Below are 21,219 nucleotides of genomic sequence, written 5' to 3'. Positions count from 1 at the left end.
GCGCTGCATCAAAGGTGCGCGCAGCGGCAGCAGTAGAAGAGATTTTTTTGGCATCATCGTCTGAATTGCTAACTCGATCCTACCCTCCTAGTGGATAGAAACTTGATTTGTTTATACACGAATTGGTGATTGCTGTAAAACACAAGGGGAAAGTTGAAGACGCGAAACCATGATGGGATTGCGACCCGCTTGTGAAATACGTTACCCTTGGAGACAATGAAAGTTTAGGAGATGCGCTTTCTCCTGCATGAATGCGGATCTGAAGGTTAGGCCCGATGGCGACACGGCTCAAGTGTGGAGTCTCCACCGATCGTACCAAAACTTGACTAGCGCCTGCGAAATAGTATAACAGGACAAAATTTACCGTAACCATCACTGTTTTACTTACGTAGTCCGTAATATTGCATGGCCAATGGTAAGAACAGCAAGCTCGAAAACAAGTGTCAGTATGGTAATATTATTCCCATTTACCAATACCTACTGGTAAGAAATGTATTTTGTTTTGCTAAAGCCTCATTTGTTCAAAAGTCAGGGATTGTTTCTGATTCTCATCTCACTCCACACCTTCTCATTGTTCAGATCACCTTTTTCCAGACATGTTGAAGCCCAAGATCAATGCGTCGGTGGTGACGACCACCACTCCATTGGATCCATTACGAGCGCTTGAAAGACTCCGCCGAGTAAATTCCGACATCACCTTCGTCCGGTTTCAATGGCAGGACTATTCTGGTGTGCTGCGTGCTAAGATTCTCGTAATCGAAGCATGTCTCGCCATGATCGCAGGCGGCAAATTTCTCCACGCCCCTCCAATGGCTCTCGATTGTGTAGTGAATAGTACCGTGGTCCCTGGTACAGACCCAATTGGTGTCTACTGGCTTATTCCAGACTGGTCGACTCTACAGCTCCACACCAGTCCTGGCACCGCGATTGTGATGTGTGGTGTGGTCAAAACCACGCCGTCCAGCCCAATTCCTAGTGGAGAACTATGTCCGCGTCAGGCACTCGTTAGGGTAGTTCGAGAGGCAGCTCAGCGATGGCAATTAGATTTTCTCGTTGGGTTTGAAGTGGAATTTCAAGTGATGAAGCTGTCCGATGGCGATGAAAAGGGCGCTGTGCGTCACAGTTGTGGACAGGGCCACTTTGCGGCCTCTAGCCTGCTTTATCCTTGCTGGTCCTATGTCGAGGACTGTGTAAGGAAACTTCGGACGCTTGACGTTCATGTTGAGGGATTGCACCCGGAAGGAAAAAGCGGTCAATATGAGATTATTCTTGGGCCACTACCCCCGCTCCAAGCGGTCGATCAACTTGTGTTGGTCCATAATGTTCTTAAACACACATTTTCCCGTCACGGTTATATGGTGACAATGTCGCCTAAGCCCGTGCCAGCAGTATCGCGGGAAACCAATGGCCAACATATGCATCTTTCGATCCATCCCGCCGGCCCAGGCCAAGAAGAATACTTCCTAGCGGGCATTCTGAAGCGTTTACCGAGTCTATGGGCGTTTTTTCTACCCCAAGATGTTTCGTACGAGCGGGTTGGCCCATTCATGGCTGGTGACTATGTCGGATGGGGTACAGAGAATCGAAAAGTTCCGATCCGCAAGATTGAACCTGGCCACTGGGAGATTAGGAGCATAGATGCGACAGCAAATATGTATTTGGCATTGGCCGCAGTTCTGAGCGCCGGGTTGCTTGGGCTTGCGGGAAGCGAACCCTTGAACTGGCCCGACATGTCTACCGGTGATTGGCCAAATTTGTCACAAGAAGAGATCTATACCCATGTTGAAGTACTACCAAGGTCGTTGGATCATGCGCTGTCGGTGTTGAATGATGATTTTGGAGATTTGGACAAAATGCTCGGCAAACCTATTATGCAACACTATGTGAAGCTGAAACGACATGAGTTATTACAGATCCAACAAATAGGCCCCGAAAAGGCAAGAGACTTGCTGGTTGAGATATTCTGATTATGTATTGACACTTGCGTATCAATGAAGCAATCCCCCAATTTTTCGTAATTCATTTCGGTAGCCTGATTTATATCACATGTATTCCAGCCTTAGCCCAAGTCGTGAAGTGAATCACACTAGAGAAGGTACAGCTTCGACGGGATTGATATATGTCAGCACGTAGTTCTGGAGGATCAGAGGAGAATTGAAGCACATGCTCGTGGAGCTTGCTTCTACAAGAGGAAAGGACGAAAAGACAAAGCAATGTGGTAATATTGGTGCGGTATGGAAGAAAGAAAGAGAGAACAAGAGGAAGAAGCGCTGCTCTATCTACAGAATTGGGGCCACCTGACAACCAGGCTCTGACACAACCCAAACATTCTCCGGCCCTTGGGCATGCAGCTCACCAGATCAATTCTGTGTTCTATTACGTTACCCCAGTGAGAAATCACACCAATCCTGGACAACAGTCTTACTCGACAGCAACGAAACGGTTACCTATTTCCGTCGCTTTTAACGCTTTGTCGTACCTATCTGTGTTTCCCAGTATATCTTTCAAGATATACATAATGAATGATCATGCAACACGTTTCTGGAAATGAATTGGTATTTTGGATCTTCTCTTCAAAGCACCAATCACTAGCTACCGCAGCCTGATGAGGCTAACAGGCTCGTGCATTCTAGATTGCCCCTCCCATTCATCCCTAATATGAATCCTATTCATCCCATCATAGTCCCTTTTCACTCATTTTCTCTCACTGTATTGCATTTCATCTCAATATGCTCTTGTTAGAAAGGTATTTGTCTCCTCTCCGTCTTGAGATTTAATTAATCAAGGATCGGTACTATGGAAGTAGCCTTTGAGTTCCGTCGTAACATCGAATACTAATCAAATTGCCTATAACATGCAGATCATACGATAGATAAGACGTAAAGGAGTTTTTGAACGTCAACATAAGAAACGTGCGCAATGCCAAGGTCTAGTTATGGAAGCTTTCAATTGATGTATGTGTATATAAGTGTAAGACAGCCGCTACTTGCTGGATAATTGGAACCCAGGGCTATTGATAATCTTGAAGTTTAGGGTAACTGTGGTGATGGTGTAGAGATATAGAACACATTACCACAGTGTCATGAATGTATTTATGTACCTAGCACGCTTTAAGTACACATCTAACAAGTGAAGTCAACCTTGGAAGCATAATTCTCTCGCCCCCGTCTCCACCATGGAATCATTCTTTGTAATCCAATGGTCGCGGATATAGTGCCACCTGTGAGACATATGACACAAAGCCAATATTTCCACCACGCATTTTCACCACTGACTTGATTCATACCGAAGACACCCTGTTTAGTGCATTTAGTAAACTAGTAAACTAGTACGTATGTAATGAAATGTGTAACGTACCGTAACCAACCCTAGAGGAAGGTATATCTGATTGAATAGTACATATTAGCTAAACTCGATAGACAAGTAAGGAGACTTACGATGCTAATATAAGTCAAAAGCTGGATATTTTCTCCTTGATGAGTAGTCGTCATGCTCTCCGCAACTAACGAAACATTCACCAACTTGAAGATGCATTAGAGTTGCGTACTAGAGCGAATTGAATCTTTTATTTCTGGCATACCATGTCCGACATCTTCTCTAATGTCTCGATCTGCTGCTCTAGGGTCATCCGGGTAGTAGCCAATTCGGTTGCAAATTGGCGTATCTGGTCGAAACACTCGCGGAATTGGTCGTACAGGGCGCCTTTGGTTTCGAGGTCAAAGTAGACACTATTCTTCGAGTGAAAGGAGACTAGCGTATCGATCACTCGGGATAGCAGGTTATGAAGCCTTCGTAGTGTGCCAAGTATCCAAGCATATTCTTTCGTCTTCTTTGAAGACGGGTCAAACTCGAGGAACACGTCATCCTAGTTAGCGACTCAGCCTGTGCATATACATATTAGGGACTCAAATGGTAGTGGAAATATATACTTACGTGCTTATCAATATCACCAATGATGATCTCCATCAAGACTGCCCATTCCATGGTGATCTGACTCGTGCGAGTGACTAAAATGGAAAGGAAATAGTATCGTGGGTCCCAAATAGGAAATCGGTTTAACCGCGAGCCCGCCGATGGCCCATCCACCTCATTTAGGATGTACTCTGTAATGGGGCTACTGGTTTTAAAATACGCGTCTTCGCAAAAATAGGCGGTCCAGAAGAATTCATCGACTCCGAACACGACCAGGGAAATTTGCACCTCATAGATGGCATCCTGACCTAAGGGGCGGACGAGACGGTGTTTCCGAAGTTTCCGACCGTCCCGGAGTTGGTAAATATCTTTCCTAAGGGCGTAGTGCGGCAAATGAAACTCTAGGGTGAACCCATTGGTCTAGAATTTCGTTAGCGGCTCTCAGTCTTCTTATTTTAATGGTGAAAATACCTGCGAGACCCCCATGTACGAAGCAAATGCCACATATCGTGACAAGAATGACCGTATCTGGGGAAGATGCATATAATTGACGTTTGAGATTAACGCAAGGCCCATCAGAGGTGTCAAATCGACAAGATATCTGTCTAATTAGCCACAATCAATCGATGACGATGAAGACATACAATATTCGGCGCTCAGCATATCCTGTTCTCTGGGATCATCAGTAGCTGACTTCATGCCTCGAAAAAAGAGGGAAAAGAAAGCAAAACAAGACATACATTCTGATTAAGATGCGTATAGAGCATCTCCGCATCCACACCGAAGACACTAACATGAAAGCCCCCAGGAGGTCGTCGCAAGTATTCTTCTGACTCCCATTGTCGGACAGGCAGGAAAGCCGCGCCTTCCGGGATGCTCGTGAACCTCAAGCAGGGATCACATCGGTCATCGATTATGGCAAGTATTCTCCTATCCGCTGGTGAGCTTTGGACCCGGATGGCCTCCCGAAATGAGCTTTTGGCTCCGGTCTGCCAGAGGAATAGTCTTAACAGCTCATGGCGGCGGGGTGGGGACAGATCGGGATTAAAGCTGCGGAAAAATTCGTCAATCACTGATCCACCGTTGGGGACGCGCAACCGGTTATCTTGGCCGTGGTAGAGAATCGTCTGGCGGGTCGAAAAGTCTTTGCGCCATCGTAGAGAGTTTGGAGGAGGACAGTGAGAGCTGATTAGGGCGTTCATTGAGTGGGAGTTGAGAGACTGTGAGAGAGCAAGAGAGAGATCTAGAGGTCCAGAATAGCTTCATATTGTGAGTGCCAACAAAATACTCCGCCTAGCGTCGGGCCGCGAAGCTGAATTTTGGGCAACTGTGCAGGTCGGGCCAGTCCGAATAAGCAAATAACAAGTACAAAAATGCGGACCGCCAATTAGCGTATTCCGAGGCCTAAGTGGTACCATTTGTAGCCTATATAAATAAGCAGGCAAAGATTTGCAACTGACAATTTCCTTTTCAACGCCACGGTGGCTCTATTGTTGATATTAACAGTCATAGTGGAAGTCGGTAACTAATTACTTATGTGAAGATCCTGGATAGTTCTTATGGGGTGTGCTGAAGTCCTGGCGCTGGCACGAATTTCGAGAGAGGGCAGAGCGGGGTTCAACTGGAGACGACAGTGTATATAGTACGAGCACGCAGAGTGAAGGAGCGCTATGAATCAACACCCTTGTTACCACATTTAGTGTAGCGCAGTATTCAAGGTTCAGGGAGTAACATTATTGAGTATATACTTAGTACGTACGTGCTCACGCTACTCTATAGACCGCGTTGGAATGTGAAGGTGATTTCAGAGTGATGTCCACTGCGCCACTTTTCTTACCAATACCATGGCTCCAATGAAGCATTATCTCGTATATTGACATGAATTAAGCTAGGTGATGCGATTTCAAAAGATAAGCTGATCGCCATCTACTTGAGAGACTCATCCTTAAGCATGAAACACTTTAAGAGGGTTCAATGTGAAGATATCGAACATCTTGATCTAAAAAGATTTAGATCATACCAATATCCCGTGAGAAGTATTTGTGTCCAAGCTGGTCGCACGACACGTATAGGAAAGCTAAATACCGTGAACCTGGATATCGTTGGTCCCGATCAAATCTGCCTTGATGACACGATAGCACTGTTAATGGAAGTCAAGAATCCAGTAGTAGCACTTTTAAACGCCATAAAGACAGGGCAAGAGAATCATGTATGGTTGCTGTTGACACGAAGTGACGTCGGCATAAAGGTGACCGATCAGCTTGGTCGGACACCACTTTCATGGGACGCAGAGAACAGGCATGGGAGTATTGTCAAGCTGCTTCTTTAGAGAGGCGCCACAATCGAGACACTGGATAACTTAGGTCGGACACCGCTATGGTTGGCCGTAAGCACGGGCATGAGGGTATTGTCAGGCTGCTTCTTGAGAACGGAGTGACGACTGAGACACAGAAAAACACAGACGAGACACCGCTATTTTGGGCCGCAAAGAACGGGCATGATGGCATTATTAAACTGCTTCTTGAGAGAGGCGTGACAATCGAGACACAGAAGAACTTCGGCCTCACACCGCTATCATGGGCCGTAAACAACGGGCATGAGGGTGTTGTCAGGCTGCTTTTTGAGAAAGGAGCAACGACCGGGACACAGAAAGTTTTAGACCGAACACCGCTATCGTTGGCCGCAAAGAACAAATATAGGGTTATTTCCAAGCTGCTTAACGCACTGACATCACATGAGTAGGCTTACGCAATCTTATTTGCAGTTTACACTACCTGGATGAAATGGTGGTTTTGGTACACGATATTCTTAAGAAAAGAAAAACCATTGTAACCTAGTATTAGACGTGTGTTTGTAGACGAAGTCTGATAAAAAAAAATCAAAAAGGCGCATATCAAAATAGCGAATTTTATACACATCTACTTCATTTCGGAGTTCAAGTAGAACTAGGTTATTTTCTCAGTGAATGGTGATGCGAGAGACTAATAGGGACTAGATTTATAGGTTATTCTCTCCTTTGTACGGCATGGGATGTAAAATCAATAGATCTCCCTTTTGGTTAAATAGGGTAGGATTGTCAATGGTAATGAGGTAGGCCAACCTTGGAACATAAGTGTGGCTGATTGGAATCACTGCACGTAGTAATGTAAGACATCCTTGGCTGGTTGCGGTTTGGAGCTTGTCTTTAAGGACTTGCTACATCTTAGCATTTTTTTGTGGAGACTATTTATCAATATGATACTTTAACATCGGGTTGCCATTGAATATAGCTGGGGGTACCGCCAATGGGATCAGAGCTCGCGTATACCAAGTCCACTTTCCGGCAAAGAAGTTCCAAGAGTATAGAGGTATGATATTTGATAAGGAAAAAAAAAAATAGATAAAGAAAATTGGAAAGAAAAATGAGAAAAGAACGCTGCGCTTACTCAAGCCTTACCACAGCGGAAGAACGTTTCCTTGCAAGTCAACGTCTTTGAGATATGTTGAAGCGGGGCCTTAATGGCCACACTGTTAAGCCCGTATCGAGCTTTGCGCAGAAGTGTAAGGACAAATGGCAGTAATCCTTGTAGCTCAAATTGTCAGTTTTCAACATCAATCCGATATGGTGTAGTGGCTAACATCGTCGTCTCTCACACGACAGCCGGGGGTTCGATTCCCCCTATCGGAGTTTCTTTTTTAGTTTTGCCACATTGGAGACTAACAATATTTTGATCCATATCATGGATGTATATACATGTAGTAGGTATATTTCATTTTTGATGCAATTTAACTATTCCACCACTTTCCCAAACTCTGTATATTCTAAGTCAGCACCTTCCCGCATATCATGCTGAAACCCGCATACAAACCATTTGATTCGGCTTCCTCAACTCGAAGAACACATGCTCATATTTCCTGAACTCATATGGTGTCTTCAGAAGAAGTACCTCCTTATGCTTATTCGTCCAGCCTTTAACACTTCGTAGGTGATGCAAATTATGAACAGCACAAACTGTCGGTTCCATTAGGCTGACATCCAGGTTTGCAGGGCTGACGAGTAGTGGATTGTGTTTAGTATCGCCTTCCAACCTGTATTCCTCCCTCAGTGCCAGATGCTCTTTTTCAGGGCTTGTTGGGAAAGGGGCGTAGGGGGAGTTGTGGCGGGCGACTTCGTCGTCTGTGCCTGATTGGCAGCTTTCTGCATGTTCTGGGTTGAGGATGCACCTTTCCAGTATGACTTCTTCTGCTTGAGTGATTTTCTGTGCTTGCAGGTAGGAGGTTGTGTGGAGGGGCTGAGTGTGTATTCGGTGAGTTAGAGTGCTGGCTTGGAAAGCCCGATGGAGAGGTTTGAGACCTTTCATGTTGGATCGTATGATGAGCCCTCTGGTTTGGTCATATGGGATGGATTATCAGGCTTTGGCTTGAGGGATTTAATGTTTATATAGGGTTTACCCCGGATACACGAAATAGTTGGGAATGACATCATGAAATCGTTGCAGGCGTCCTATTCATTGTTCATTCAGCTATCCTCGGGTAGAGAGAATGTACCATGAGATGAATTTCCAGATGACCTCATGACTTCAAATCCAGCTGTCTGGACCTACAAATGCATGTTTTGACTATATCCAATGGTAGTGAGTTGAGTGAAGCTCATACGGTCGTGCATGGTTGCCCTAATTCAATGAGTTGTAGGAGTCCAGTCCCTAGTGTGTAGGTTGTTAGAAGCCAGGTACCTTCTGGGTGGCATGACACCAATTCGGTGACTTATGGTTGACTACTTGGTAAAAGTGACATACTAACATAAGAACATACAGAGTACAAGTAGTATACCTAGTAACCTTGAAATCTTGGGAGAAACTGTTTGCCATGTGTAGCACCCTCGGTACCTAGTATACCTATTTTATCCTAAGACCTTGTTTAGGGAACCTTGTAAATTTGGTATAACCCTACCAAATTGAGACCTTGGAGGTTTTGAGAAATTGTAACAATCTGAATGCCTTCCAATTTCAAGGAGCCATAATTACGGAACAACTCTTTCTAATGACAAATGCTTCATATAGGTAAAGTTGAGACCGTGAAGCCGTTTCATTCGCCAATCAACGCCGGAACAATAAAAAAGGGAATCATATAATGAGAAGGGAAACCCCAAACAATATGCAAAAATCAAAGAGCAATAATAAGCTCATGCTGCGAGGCAGAACCGAGTAATTTCAACTCTCATTCCTCCCCGCAAACAGCACGCCCGGCCTATAGGTCAAGCGTCCAAACCATTGAAAGAGACAATTCAAGAGGACCGCTGCAAAGCCGCAGCAACATCAACCAACAACGCACCAAGCTCCTTCGCACCCTCAGAATTACCCCCCTCAATCTCAAGCCCCTTCACCAGAAAGTTCTTCGCCTCTTCATACCGCGTCATCTCAGCACAGCACTTTCCAACCCTCCACCAAGCCTTCACATTGCCAATAGGCTTCGAATCAATACTAGTCTTCGCATCGACCAGCGCCTCCGGCCAATTCTGGTTTCCCATATGAGCTTGTGCCCGATTCCCAAATAATCCTGCGAGCTCCTCTCTAGCAAGTCCAACGGGTTCCCAGCCGGGCCGCGCCAGCGCCATGTCAATTGCGTAGGTGTACAGCTTGACGGCTTCGTCGTAGTTGTTTTTGCGGAAGGCAGCGTTGCCAGTGTCGCGGAGCTTGGTGATTTGGGCACTGCGCTTGGGGTTGACTGGCATAGGAGGTGGGGGAACATTTGGGGGGTCGAGTGAGAGGAGTGAGCGGTGGAGAGCGTTTAGTTCGTCTAGTTCAGTTGTCATAGTTGTTGTTTGGGATGGTGTCGGGAGGGATGCTGGGTGGCTGATTGCTTTAGAGGCTGGGTCCATGTACAGGCTATATTGAGTGAAGATGTCGATTTCGCTAGCCATTTTTGTGTATTTGTGGACTTTGGAGTCCTGGTGGTGATTTGTGTGGGCTGGTTGGTCTTGTTAGTCCGGAGGTAATGTATAGTTGTCGAGATGGCGACTGGGAGGAGTTGTGATGTGGTGATCGGGGGATGATGGGTGGCTATCACTGAGGTAGGGCTTACTTTTATATGATATACCAGATATGGTATGCTGCCAGACAATTGAGGACTGGTTAATGTGAGGCGAGTTAACAGAGCGAAATCCGTCGCGGAGAGCAAGTTGTCCAGAAGCACGCTGGCCGACAAGGCGGTGGCAGAATCGAAATCAGGTACAAGATCAAGGTGACGATATGCACGTGGTTTTGTTTATGCGACACCAGGTACATTGGATTGTTTAGTTTCAAGTTCAAGGGTATTCGTGAGTCACATATGCTATCTATTTGCCTACATTCAGTACAGAACATACAATCATTTGGAAAAGGCAGGAAACAACCAAGGCAGTAGCCTATCCATGTAGAGAAACAAAAATAGGGAAAAAAAACACAGAATTATGCGCCCGCCAACACCGTTCCGTGATCATGTCCGGGACACAATAAAAAGCAGTCGCCCAGTGATTTTGGGTATTTATTGCCAGCAACCATGGCCTCCACAATTCTCATCCAATATTTCACACCAAAACCTCTCTACCCCCGGTGTTGGAACCCGCCAACCGTAGAGCCGTAGTCAGACGGGGTATATGCGTCTGCTGGTGGGGGGTAATGTTGACCATGGGCCCCGCCATAGGGTGTACTGTTATATTCGCCAAGATGACTGCCTCCAACCGAGGACTCGGTAGGGTCGTAGGCTCCGTGCATCGCAGAGCGACCATTGGGGTTGCCTAGGTCATCGATTTCGCTCTGTTCCAACAAAGCATAGTCTTCATCACGGTCACTCCGTGTTGAGCCCATGCCACCAACACGGCTGGATCGGAAGTCGTCCTCGTCCTCCTCGAAATCGTGAGCGGGGTTCGACGAAAAGGCGGCCTTGGACTGGGCGGCGAATGTGGGGTCTGAGACGGCGTCTGGGAGGGTACCGGTGCGGCGGAAGTGCATGACATTGCGGAAGGACATCCATGCAGTAGCAGCGAAGAGAAGGCTGTTTAATTTTGTTAGCGCTGAGGTTATTTCACCTGCCAAAACGCAAAGAGTCCACGTACAAGATGACGACACCGATAATGGTCGTTGCTTCACTCAAGCTGCATTTAGTAGCGCTGCCATAAGCCCAGTTGTGACAGCCGGATGCGCTGCTGGTGGTTGTACTCGTGCTCTTCGTTGTGGTGGTGCTGCTATCGGCTCGGCGGACTTTGGTGGACGAGCTCGAGGTGCTGCTGGAGCTGCTATCACTGTCGCTGCTGGAGGTTTTTCCAATACTCTTTCCCTGGGCGACATATGAGGCCAGACACACCCATGCGCTGAACCAGAAGATTGCGTAAAGGACATCGACTGTGGCGAAGGCGTAGACGTTTCCGAAGCGGCGAGCTCGGGGCCACATGGGTACTGCGGCGAGATAGATCAATGCGGGAAGACTGATCCAACACTGATTGGAGATGTTAGCTAACGGGTTCCGGGTTTTCAGGCCTAGCTAAATAAAACGGGACTAGGGGTTTTGTTTAGGAGTCGCGAACGTACTAGGATCCAGTACCAGACTGTCCGTCCATCGATACCATCGCCTTTAGTCCAGATAGCGATAGTCAGAGCCCAGGCGAGGAAGATGATGAACCCTTGCGCGAAATGAAGGATGTTCTTCGTCCTCCCCAGGTTACCGGACGGTCGAGGGAGCTGCATATTGAATGGTGGAGGAAAGAAGACTGCAAGGGCGGGATCAGCCCTTTCAAAGAATCACCCGACAAGGGGGCCTCGGCAAGAAAGTCAAGATCGCAGAGAATGTGCGATTGATAGGGACGTCCAACGGGAAGCAAGTCGGGATAAAAGTGGCTGTCAGACGAGGAATGGGGGGGGAAGACAGATTTGGAGTTTCGAGGACGCGCAGTGTTTTTCTTGGCTGTTGCGTATTAACCTCAATGCGGGGAGGCTCTATTTGCGATCCGGGGTAAATAATATCAGATGATCAAGTTTGAGGATGATTGAAGGTGTACAGAAATGATACAAGAAGAAGCGGAGGAGAGATTAGGCAATAATAATGATGTTCTTGTGATTCCCGGCGATCGCCCAGGCGACAGCCCGTGTGGTTCTATTTTCGGGCGCTTCAGCCACGGTGGAACCAGAACCAAAGGAAAGACTAGACTTGATACCAGCAATAAGATCGAACCAGATGCCTAGAATTCGACTGGCTCCACTTCATTTAACGCGATCGTCATAGGCAGTTTGACCTTTAATTATCTATGTGGCTATGTACTGTGTATACGAGGGATACGATAGTCCGAGTTTCGGTGACATTAAGACGAAAAAAAAGAGCTCGATATGATTCGCCCTGGTGGCGCACGTCAGATATGGCACATGCTAGTAAGACCAACGTGGAGGCTGAAGATATGGAAATATAGACGTTCTTGTATGAGAATTTGTATCTATATTTAAAGTTGGTAATGGCAGCGGCTCTTCCTTAAGCCAGCGAGTACTATACAGTCACTGAACCTAGTCACGATTTGGGCTTTTGCGCTAGGGTGATGCAGAGGTCAGGCCCTGCAGCGCGAAGCTCGGTCCGATGGAAATAGGGTCAATGATTATGCGGCAGTCGTTGAAGGACAAGAGTGGCTGCGAAAAGAGTGTTTAGTGTAACCAATGATCCCTATGGCATGTTTAAAAGTAGAGAACCGAAATACAACATGGCTGAAAAACTCAATATACCCCGAAAATTCATCCAGTATCGTGATCCATAGTATTCATACATCATAATGTTCATCCCGCATGGGAATTCCCCGTCAGCTCTGCCTCTCTTGTGTGCTTCATAAGCTGCCAAACTTCACGCAGGGGCTGGTACACGTGCACATGCCACCACCACGGAAAGGGGTCGTTGGGCGAGAACCGCGCGTCCTTCCAGAAAAGAAATGGTACAATTTCTGCCTCGACAAGGGCGACCATACGTTTGGCAAAATCCAGAGATAGAAATAGCGAGATGAAACGAGAAACAATTTCATGATCGACGATTGTTGGTCTCGAACGTGGGCTCGGTGAGAGTGTCGCAGGAACGTTCCAAGAAGCAGGCTCGATTGGCTGCTGAGATAAGACAGAGAGGTAGCCACGAACAGGGCATCGTGCATCGCGGAGAAGGTTCTCCAAAGCCACGGCTCCGGGGACGCAATCGGCGATATGAATGGTGTGGCGGACTGAAGATGCATCGAACTCTTCGTCAACCAAAAGTCGCACCGATAGGTGGCCGGTCATTCGCACACCACCCTTCTCAGCAAAACTTTGCATGAGTTGATGCACAGCTTTGGCGAGAGCTTCGTCCAAGGGGGAGGCACCCCAATGTGGGGAACGGGATTCGGCCAGGCGGACTTTAATGGCGTGGACATATCCCCGTACGACCAGCACGTCCGCAAAGAATTCTCCAAGTCGGGTTTGTTGCTGTAGGACCCAAGGGGAATCCTTGGAAATTTGTATTTCGCTAACTTCCGAGTACGTCTTACTGACAGTGCGCTTGGGCAGAATGACAGCTACTCCACTGGAATCAGAACTAACGCGTCGTATGTTATAAGACTTGGTCGGCGATCGGTTCAAAATCTTGTGAATAGAGTCACGCGACTGAACCTGATGGTACTCGAGCAGGGGAAGCTTTTTTTCAACCAAAAATTGACGAAAAGACTCTGTATTGCGGAAGCAGGTTGTCATTTCTGTATCGAATGCGATACACTTGCAGCCTGTGCGACTCTCCACTACTTGTCGGGCAGTAGCGTCTTCGACAGCAGATGCCTTAGGCGAACATGGAATCCACACATCGACCTTCTCACGCTGGATGATATCCAGAATCTTCGAGAGGTAATGGTCTTTTGGAACCCGGTAAAATGCAATCAAAGTCTTGGACATACCTCCGCCCGACCGAACTGGAAGGTCCAGGTCAGAGACATCCACGCCGACTACACGGTGACCCTCTGCATCCCAAGCACGCGCCAACGCGAGACCTTGCGAGGTGCCGATTCCGGTAATCAAGACCGTCTTAGGGTAGAAATGTACATCTCGCAGGACTTCCTGACGTCGACGTCGATCCGGTCTCGAGCGGAGACGAGCAAGTAGGATAGCAGCTAGGAGAATAAAATTATCGAGGAACAAAAAAGCAAAAGAGAGCCAGACACGAACGAGCCCTTTTGCCAAGGCCAGCCCGAGCATCTTCATTGAGAAGAGCATTCGGTGATTCGCCCCTGGAACCACCATTGGGACCAGGAGAAGAAGATGTCTAAATCCTCAGAGGTTGTACGGGAAGGAAGCAAGGAGAGCTAGGGTGAGGTTCAGCCCAAATGAGGGGCTGGTTGGTGGGGAAGTCACATCTGCAGGTCGAGTGGCAAGAGCTTAAGCAATACATTCCGAAGACATTTACTGCGAACATGTACATTGCACGGACCATATAAATACCAAGTCAATCCCCAGAATAAGTCTCGCTGTCAGTGGCTTTCAAACCCACCGGGGATCAGGTTTCCGAGTCGATTTATCTGATCACTCGGCATTATCGGAGAATCGGGGTTGATTGCCTGTAATCCTTACCTCCGAGGCAACCACGTCGTCATTCTCCATTGATGAGCTTCATTGCACCAATCACTGACCGACATCGGCGGAATTGCTTTATTTTGCGCTCCAAACCAAAGCGCATTCGGGTCCACGTTCGGCACTGACGCATCCTCTCTAGCTTCTAAATTCATATATATCATGCGGGGTACCCTTCTTTCAACATTGTCAATGAATCGCGGTTTACATTCCACCCTCAGGATTTATAGGTGTACGTCGGCTTCAAAACTCCTCCTTACTCCGAAATATACTTCTCGCGCCATTGCATACTCTCCCGTAAGGATGTCTGCACGACCGGCTTCGCCACCTCCCCACGCCCGCCCCGGGCAGACTTCTGTAAGCTCATCTTTGATTCGCAAAACCTCCGGATACAATGGGTTCTGATCGAATGCTCATGTGGCTTGTATAGGATGAAGATCACCGAACCAGGAGACTACTCCGCTGGGTCTTCGCCCATGAAAATCTTGATGAAATTCGTGGACACCCCGACAAGGTCCTAGCTCTTATCGACGAGTTCAGCAAGGATGAGCGCATGATGACTGTCGGCCAGGAAAAGGGCAAGCACGTCCTAGATGTGATCAACGAAGTCAAGCCAGAGACCATGATCGAGCTTGGTTGCTTCGTGGGCTACTCTGCTATCCTATTTGGTGACGCATGTCGTCGTAATGGCGGCAAGCGGTATCTCAGTCTGGAGTACAACCCAGAATGGGCTGCCATTGCTAACATGCTCATTGAGCTTGCGGGTCTTCGCAGCTTCGTGACCGTCCTTGTCGGCCGCAGCGACGTGACCCTCGACAAGCTATACCGAACCGGCGATGTTAAGAAGATCGAACTTATGTTCATTGACCATTACAAGCCTGCTTACTTGACAGATGTCAAGCTTTGCGAGCACCACGGCATGATCGTTCCAGGCTCCGTGCTAGCCGCTGACAATGTCCTCCACCCGGGTAACCCACCGTACTTGGAATACGTCCGGAGCACAGTCGAGCAGAAGCGGGAAGCTGCGAAGCAAGGCCCCACCAAGGGATACAACACAGAAGGCATGCGCGAGCGTGCCGTGAATTCTTTCATGCCCGAGGGTGATGTGCCGTTCCTTGAGACAGTCGGGAACCCCAACCTCGTATACCAGAGTGAACTTCGGCAACCGGAAGGACACCGGGTGAGTCACATCCACTCAATGATTAATCAGACCACTGGCTAATTAGAAAACAGGATGCAATTGAAGTGACACGATGTGTGGGTGTGCAGGAAGCCTAGACATCGTAGACAGCCTAAATGACGTGCGTGGGGTCAATTTTATTGTACAGCGGTCCCAGCCGCCACCAATCTAGATAATTTGAGAAAGAAAAAAAGAAAGCGATTATCAATCATCCATTAAAAACCGCACGACAGTACTCCGTGAGTCCTCTGTATTCAGATATAGAAAAAAAAGATGCCGACCTGCCACATCGGGAGGCCGACAAGAAACGGTATTACGGCATTTGTCAGGTGCTCCGCCCGAGCCAAAGGTTGCCGTCGCCAGGACCTTCCCCCGCATCGGCGCTGCATTTCCGTGGGGGGGCTTATATAAATACCCTTTCCATCCCACATCTTCATAACTCCCAACACTCATTCCACTTCCAATCAATTCACCATGGCCTCCAAGACCTTCAATGTCGGTATCATTGGCTACGGCTTCAGTGCCAAAATCTTCCACATTCCTTTCGTGGCGCAGATCCCGGAGCTCAAGCTCCATGCGATCGTGCAGCGCACCCCCAAGGCCAACGATGATGCAGAGAAGGATCACCCCGGCGTGAAGTCTTACCGTACCACTGAGGAGCTGTTCCAGGACTCTGCTGTCGACATTGTCATCGTCACCACTGCTCCGGACTCCCACTTTGCTCTGTGCAAGTCGGCGCTGGAGGCGGGCAAGCACGGTTCGTACTCAAATGACCCAATTGAGAGGAAATTATCTAAATTGCGATATCTAGTTATTTGCGAGAAGCCTTTCACCCCCACCTACAAGGAAGCTGCCGACCTCGTCACCATCGCGAACAAGCAGAACAAATTGTTGGCCGTGTACCAAAGTACGTCACCGCGCGACCCCACCTCCAACCCGATCTGCCACCTTTGCAAACCAACTAACATATTGAAATAGACCGCCGCTTCGACGCCGACTTCGTCACCCTCTCCAAGCTCGTCAAGAACGGCTCTCTTGGCCGTATCTCCGAATTCGAAACCCACTTCGACCGTCACCGTCCCGAGGAACCCGCTGCTGATGCCTCAAAGTGGAAGAACAAGGTCGTGCCCGGCGGATCTGCCATCCACGATCTCGGTTCCCACCTCCTAGACCAAGCCGTGCACCTCCTCGGCCTTCCCAAGCGCGTAACCGGTTTCGTCGGCTCCGCACGCGCAGTGAACACCAACGGCTTCGAGGACTCATTCACCGTACTGCTGCACTACGCCAACGGCACCTTGGTCACCGCCAAGGCAACAGTCGTTAGCCCTGAGGAGGAGCAATTGCGATTCTGGATTCGTGGTGAGAAGGGAAGCTTCAAGAAGTTCCACCTCGATATCCAGGAGGACCAGCTTAAGGCTGGTGTCATGCCCGAGGACAATGGATATGGACGTGAACCTAAGGAGCGTTATGGTACTTTGACTACCTTCCAGGACGGAAAGCCTGTCAAGGAGATTGTTCCTACTGTTGAGCCCCCTACTTACACCGAGTACTACCGGAAGTTTGCCCGTGCTCTTGCTGGTGAGGGTGAGCTTCCTGCTAGCGGTGAGGAGGCTGCTCAGGTTATCCGCTTGATTGAACTGGCTCGTGAGAGCTCGGAGACTGGCCGGACTGTGGATGTTTGAATAACATTTATGTATGAAAAGCAACGAGATTATGATTAGCGGTAGATAAAAAGAAGGTTGGATTTGGTTTACTCAGCCAATTACATATGAAATTTCCTCCCACAGTATGTACTTGATCCCCTCTGCCACTTCTTGGCGTTCTCTTTCCGTATTAGTGGTCAGCCCTTGCCGCTTGTTGCTCATTGAGTAGATCTGAGCACCCTAATTCGCTCACTGAGTCTGCTGAGCGTACTGCTGTAGGGGTGAGCGGCCTGAGCAAGCGTCATCAATAAAATGCAACAACACTAGTCCCATCACGTGCAAAGCTCCATTTTTAAGGTGTATCTCGTGCAGGCACGGATGCCAACGACCAGATTGGCGATATGGGCACTGTGGATTGGGATCTGAAATCCATGCTGCCCCGTGGGCTGGGGACGGATGCGTAGGAGAAGCACCAGTTGGAAGTTGGAAGGGATCAGTAGCCAGTATGTATACACATACCTACACACCTTTCGAATGATTGTATAGTGGTCGTAATGGTAGTCTGACTCCCTACTCCCTCGACCCTAGCTCAAAAGCGAACTGCTTTAAAAGAGGTGACATCCTCCAGCGTGCAAAGAGCTGCGCATTCTCCACCAAGATCCGCCGCAGCGTCTCCTCCCTCTCTTCTGCACCAGGCCACACGCCCTGCCATATGCGTACATACGGCTCCATGATTTCCAAGGCCTCCTTGGCCCACCTCCCTGCCCTCTCCTCGCTAATCCTCCCCTTCTGCACCATCCGCTTCTCCAGCTCCCCTAGGGAACGTTCCCTCTCCTGCTTGTCCATCACTGCAGCCTGCATAACCGCTAGTAGTATATGTGACCGGATTGACAAGTCCAACTCATCCATTTCCATTCCTTTGAGTCCCAGTCCAACTGTCTCCTCCACCGCAACAGCGGCTAGGAACTCTACCTCCTCCTCACTTCCGACCTCTTCCTCCCAACCCCTCCACCACGCCTGCTCTCCAATCCCTCCATCGGGCAATCCACACCACTTCACCTGCTCTGACTCGCCATCTCCCTCGGCAACCTTTTCCCCCGATACCTGTGCGAGGTACTCTGCTTCTATACTGTGTATATCATACTTTCCCTGCGCGACCAATATCCCAAAGCTATTAGGTCCCCATGCTTCCCGGGAAGCTTTCTTAGGTAGCCGAGATGAAGATAGACCAGGAGTAAAATAGTCAAGCCAGAAGCGCGCATGTGATTCTGAATAGGGTGGTGCGCTGGGGTGGGCCGTGAGCAGGCGTGTCATGGTTGCCTCTAGCGTTCTAAGGGCTACTACAGTAAGAGTTACAAATGGCAGAGAGGGCTGCCTGCGTCGCGTGCATGAGACAGTGTAGGCCCAGCGGGGGAGTTTCAGGACGTTTGCGGAGACCGTACTGTGGCACGGCTGGCATAGTGGGGAGGAGGAGTCAGGGAGGTCCTTGAGGTCGGGCAGGCGGTACAAGCGCGCTGTGGTGCGCTGGGCGAGGAAGTTGATAGAGTAGTAGGAGCGCCAGGCGGAGGAGTGCAGGAGGGCGTGGTGGGCTGTGTAGAAGGCAGGGAATTCAGAGAAGGTAGGGAAGTCCCCTTCCAGTTGGGAGGAATGGCGGTAGATGGCTGCTGCTAGCTGTGCGAGGTAGAATACATCCAGGGTACTGTTATTTGTTAATTATACAGTGCTATTAGAGATTACCATAGTAGGAGAAAGTTTACCGGTTAAAGCGTAACTCACCCTGGCCAAAGGACCAGCCATGCGCGTGTAGCTTCTCCACCACATCAAACACCCCGTTGTCGGTCCACAGCCCTTCATCTAGATAGATGAATGCGATCCGTAAGACATCCTCATGGCAGGTCACAGGTACGATGCCGCTTTCAACATTGGCCAAAAACTCTTGAGCGCTCATTGTAGTGCTCAAAGCCCTTGCAGCGGTAAGGAAACAAGTGGTAATTGAGGAAGAGAATGTAGTTATTAGATCCCGAAGGACTGGGATCAGGATGCACTTGTGACCTTATCGGGTCTATGCCTTCCAATTTTGCGTCGTTATGGCTGAGTGTGCTACCTTGAGAGCGGCATGAGACTTTGAAGATCATTCACCTCCAGAAAAGGAGGAGCTTGGTGAAAATTGAGGGCCATCAAGAAGTAGTCGCAGAGTAAACATTATTGTGGGGCAAGTGCCTTCTTTAGGTATGGTCTGAGTGTAGACTGACCCAGACAAGTCACGTGGTCAACCAGTGAGGTCCAATGAACGCTCAGAGTCATCTACCAGTGGCATGATTCTGGGCGCCCTCATAAAAGCGGCGGTAGCTAAAATAGAAAAGCCCCTCCCAGCAGAGGAAATCGAGTACATATAGGCTATAGCTACCTGAGTACTAAAAGGTTCGTTTAGCAATGAACCTCTAAGTTTAGATGTTGATCCAGTTTCGTCTTCAAATTTCACCTCTATATAAGTCACTTCTCTTCGCTTAGAGCGAATTTTATTGACCATGTTGGAATAACATAATTTGGTGCTCGATTGAATGTCGGTGAGTTAGGCACCTTTATATTTCAATATCATCCGATCACATGATTTCTTGATCAGGAGTGCATAGATTACAACCCTTCTTAAGTATCTCTGTGGCCGAATAGAAAGTAAGTACTAAGAAGTGATATTCAATCGTCTGTAGGCTCGTGGCCATGCCGCTTAAAGTCTGAAATATCATCGTAGTGTAAAGCTTGGTGCTTTATTGTTGGGTAAAGTTAATTTTCTAAGCATAAAGAATGGGTAGCTTGAATGTATCATCATTTGTGTCTTGGGATATGAATCAGCATCCTTTTGAGAAACAAATCATATCAGCGATGTGTTGGTCGTGCCGCCCTACCTAGGGAGTACAAGGCTTTATTAGGCAAATCATCAGGGCATGTAAGATCTTGATTGTTTGCACAGTAGCAGTGACATATTCAATGCAATGATGCCATGTCTTTATCTAAGATTAGGCCTTGCGCATACCGAAAATTAGGAATTTGTATTAGATTCCCCTGAAATCAGGGCAATGGCAATTTGATCCACACTTTATTGGCCAGCATTTGTATCTTTGACACCAGGCGACATGTCTCATCGCATCATGCGTTCTTTCGCCTTATTACAAACCTGCTAGGATTTGGGAAGCTGCATAATGAGGAAATGCTGAACGACCGTTCGAATCCTGCAAATGAGATTAGGCTGTAACCTGTACAGCCAGGGTAAGTGCATAAGCCTTGGCCAAGTGTGTAACAAAGTATAATTTGAAGCTTGCGAAGGAAAATGAGGTTTCACTTGCAGGACTCAGACCACGGGAGCTATATCAATGCGCTCTCAGCGTGATTGGACCCTTAAACTATATCCTTTTTCAGTTCAACCTATTGCCACCCTAGTCTTCGGGAAGAGTGTGGCGCTGGGAAGGGACTTTTGGCTGCATTGGGCTGCGGTGATTACGACGCATTACACCTAGCTACAGGATGCATAGTCCCGTTATTATGTGTCCCGGTACAGAAGGAGCCAGGCAATCACCATGCGCCATCATTGAACACCCAATAAGAGCTGTTCAAAATGAGAATGGCCAAGGCTACACCGGGAGCAAAGTCGATAAGAGCGGATGACCCCTCTTACATTGTTAGTGTGACAGCCTTGTCGCACTGCACTGCTCAAATTTGGGATGCAGCTAAGGCTGCATGGCTAACTCCCTAGACCTGTACTCTTGTTTCGTAGTCCGAAGCTCATAGTCATAATATATTGTAAGAGATGGCAAACCCCGAGATTACCGAAATTGAAATTTTCTTGGAGATGGAGAGTTCGTACACGAGCAAAACCCCGCTATAGATGATAAGACCCTCTGATCTGCACGGTGATTCT

The 21,219-nt window shown here is 48.2% G+C and overlaps 10 protein-coding genes across 10 annotated transcripts; 4 read left to right on the top strand and 6 right to left on the bottom strand.

Moving 5' to 3' along the window:
• Window positions 1–596: 596 nt before the first annotated feature.
• On the top strand, window positions 597–1,967 carry N7503_003501 (glutamine synthetase/guanido kinase; the record flags this gene model as incomplete). The annotated part of the gene is made up of 1 exon (XM_057063048.1): window positions 597–1,967. One exon carries the CDS (start codon window positions 597–599, stop codon window positions 1,965–1,967), a length of 1,371 nt encoding a protein of 456 aa, XP_056923963.1.
• Window positions 1,968–3,181: 1,214 nt separating this feature from the next.
• Window positions 3,182–5,114, bottom strand: N7503_003500 (uncharacterized protein; the record flags this gene model as incomplete). Its single annotated transcript, XM_057063047.1, has 9 exons — window positions 3,182–3,220; window positions 3,276–3,296; window positions 3,358–3,384; window positions 3,438–3,521; window positions 3,581–3,865; window positions 3,934–4,332; window positions 4,384–4,513; window positions 4,557–4,585; window positions 4,653–5,114. 9 exons carry the CDS (start codon window positions 5,112–5,114, stop codon window positions 3,182–3,184), a joined length of 1,476 nt encoding a protein of 491 aa, XP_056923962.1.
• Window positions 5,115–6,288: 1,174 nt separating this feature from the next.
• On the top strand, window positions 6,289–6,654 carry N7503_003499 (ankyrin repeat domain-containing protein; the record flags this gene model as incomplete). The annotated part of the gene is made up of 1 exon (XM_057063046.1): window positions 6,289–6,654. The coding sequence occupies one exon, from the start codon at window positions 6,289–6,291 to the stop codon at window positions 6,652–6,654; it is 366 nt and encodes a 121-aa protein (XP_056923961.1).
• A 1,023-nt stretch (window positions 6,655–7,677) lies between these two features.
• On the bottom strand, window positions 7,678–8,252 carry N7503_003498 (uncharacterized protein; the record flags this gene model as incomplete). The annotated part of the gene is made up of 2 exons (XM_057063045.1): window positions 7,678–7,704; window positions 7,761–8,252. The coding sequence occupies 2 exons, from the start codon at window positions 8,250–8,252 to the stop codon at window positions 7,678–7,680; spliced, it is 519 nt and encodes a 172-aa protein (XP_056923960.1).
• Window positions 8,253–9,175: 923 nt separating this feature from the next.
• Window positions 9,176–9,811, bottom strand: N7503_003497 (uncharacterized protein; the record flags this gene model as incomplete). Its single annotated transcript, XM_057063044.1, has 1 exon — window positions 9,176–9,811. The coding sequence occupies one exon, from the start codon at window positions 9,809–9,811 to the stop codon at window positions 9,176–9,178; it is 636 nt and encodes a 211-aa protein (XP_056923959.1).
• Window positions 9,812–10,472: 661 nt separating this feature from the next.
• N7503_003496 (uncharacterized protein) lies at window positions 10,473–11,612 on the bottom strand (the record flags this gene model as incomplete). Its single annotated transcript, XM_057063043.1, has 3 exons — window positions 10,473–10,923; window positions 10,985–11,364; window positions 11,457–11,612. 3 exons carry the CDS (start codon window positions 11,610–11,612, stop codon window positions 10,473–10,475), a joined length of 987 nt encoding a protein of 328 aa, XP_056923958.1.
• Window positions 11,613–12,683: 1,071 nt separating this feature from the next.
• N7503_003495 (uncharacterized protein) lies at window positions 12,684–14,156 on the bottom strand (the record flags this gene model as incomplete). Its single annotated transcript, XM_057063042.1, has 1 exon — window positions 12,684–14,156. One exon carries the CDS (start codon window positions 14,154–14,156, stop codon window positions 12,684–12,686), a length of 1,473 nt encoding a protein of 490 aa, XP_056923957.1.
• A 538-nt stretch (window positions 14,157–14,694) lies between these two features.
• On the top strand, window positions 14,695–15,856 carry N7503_003494 (O-methyltransferase). The gene is made up of 3 exons (XM_057063041.1): window positions 14,695–14,840; window positions 14,914–15,663; window positions 15,717–15,856. Exons 1-3 carry the CDS (start codon window positions 14,787–14,789, stop codon window positions 15,759–15,761), a joined length of 849 nt encoding a protein of 282 aa, XP_056923956.1. The 5' UTR covers window positions 14,695–14,786; the 3' UTR covers window positions 15,762–15,856.
• A 281-nt stretch (window positions 15,857–16,137) lies between these two features.
• On the top strand, window positions 16,138–17,345 carry N7503_003493 (putative NAD binding Rossmann fold oxidoreductase; the record flags this gene model as incomplete). The annotated part of the gene is made up of 3 exons (XM_057063040.1): window positions 16,138–16,420; window positions 16,475–16,570; window positions 16,642–17,345. 3 exons carry the CDS (start codon window positions 16,138–16,140, stop codon window positions 17,343–17,345), a joined length of 1,083 nt encoding a protein of 360 aa, XP_056923955.1.
• Window positions 17,346–17,876: 531 nt separating this feature from the next.
• Window positions 17,877–19,254, bottom strand: N7503_003492 (uncharacterized protein; the record flags this gene model as incomplete). Its single annotated transcript, XM_057063039.1, has 2 exons — window positions 17,877–19,005; window positions 19,064–19,254. The coding sequence occupies 2 exons, from the start codon at window positions 19,252–19,254 to the stop codon at window positions 17,877–17,879; spliced, it is 1,320 nt and encodes a 439-aa protein (XP_056923954.1).
• Window positions 19,255–21,219: the final 1,965 nt, after the last annotated feature.

The sequence above is a fragment of the Penicillium pulvis genome, assembly GCF_028828015.1.
Source record: "Penicillium pulvis strain IBT 33274 chromosome Unknown contig_1_segment0_segment0, whole genome shotgun sequence".
Lineage (NCBI taxonomy): Eukaryota > Fungi > Ascomycota > Eurotiomycetes > Eurotiales > Aspergillaceae > Penicillium > Penicillium pulvis.
The sequence above is the reverse complement of the archived record's forward strand: the minus strand, read 5'-3'. Positions and strand labels throughout refer to the sequence as shown.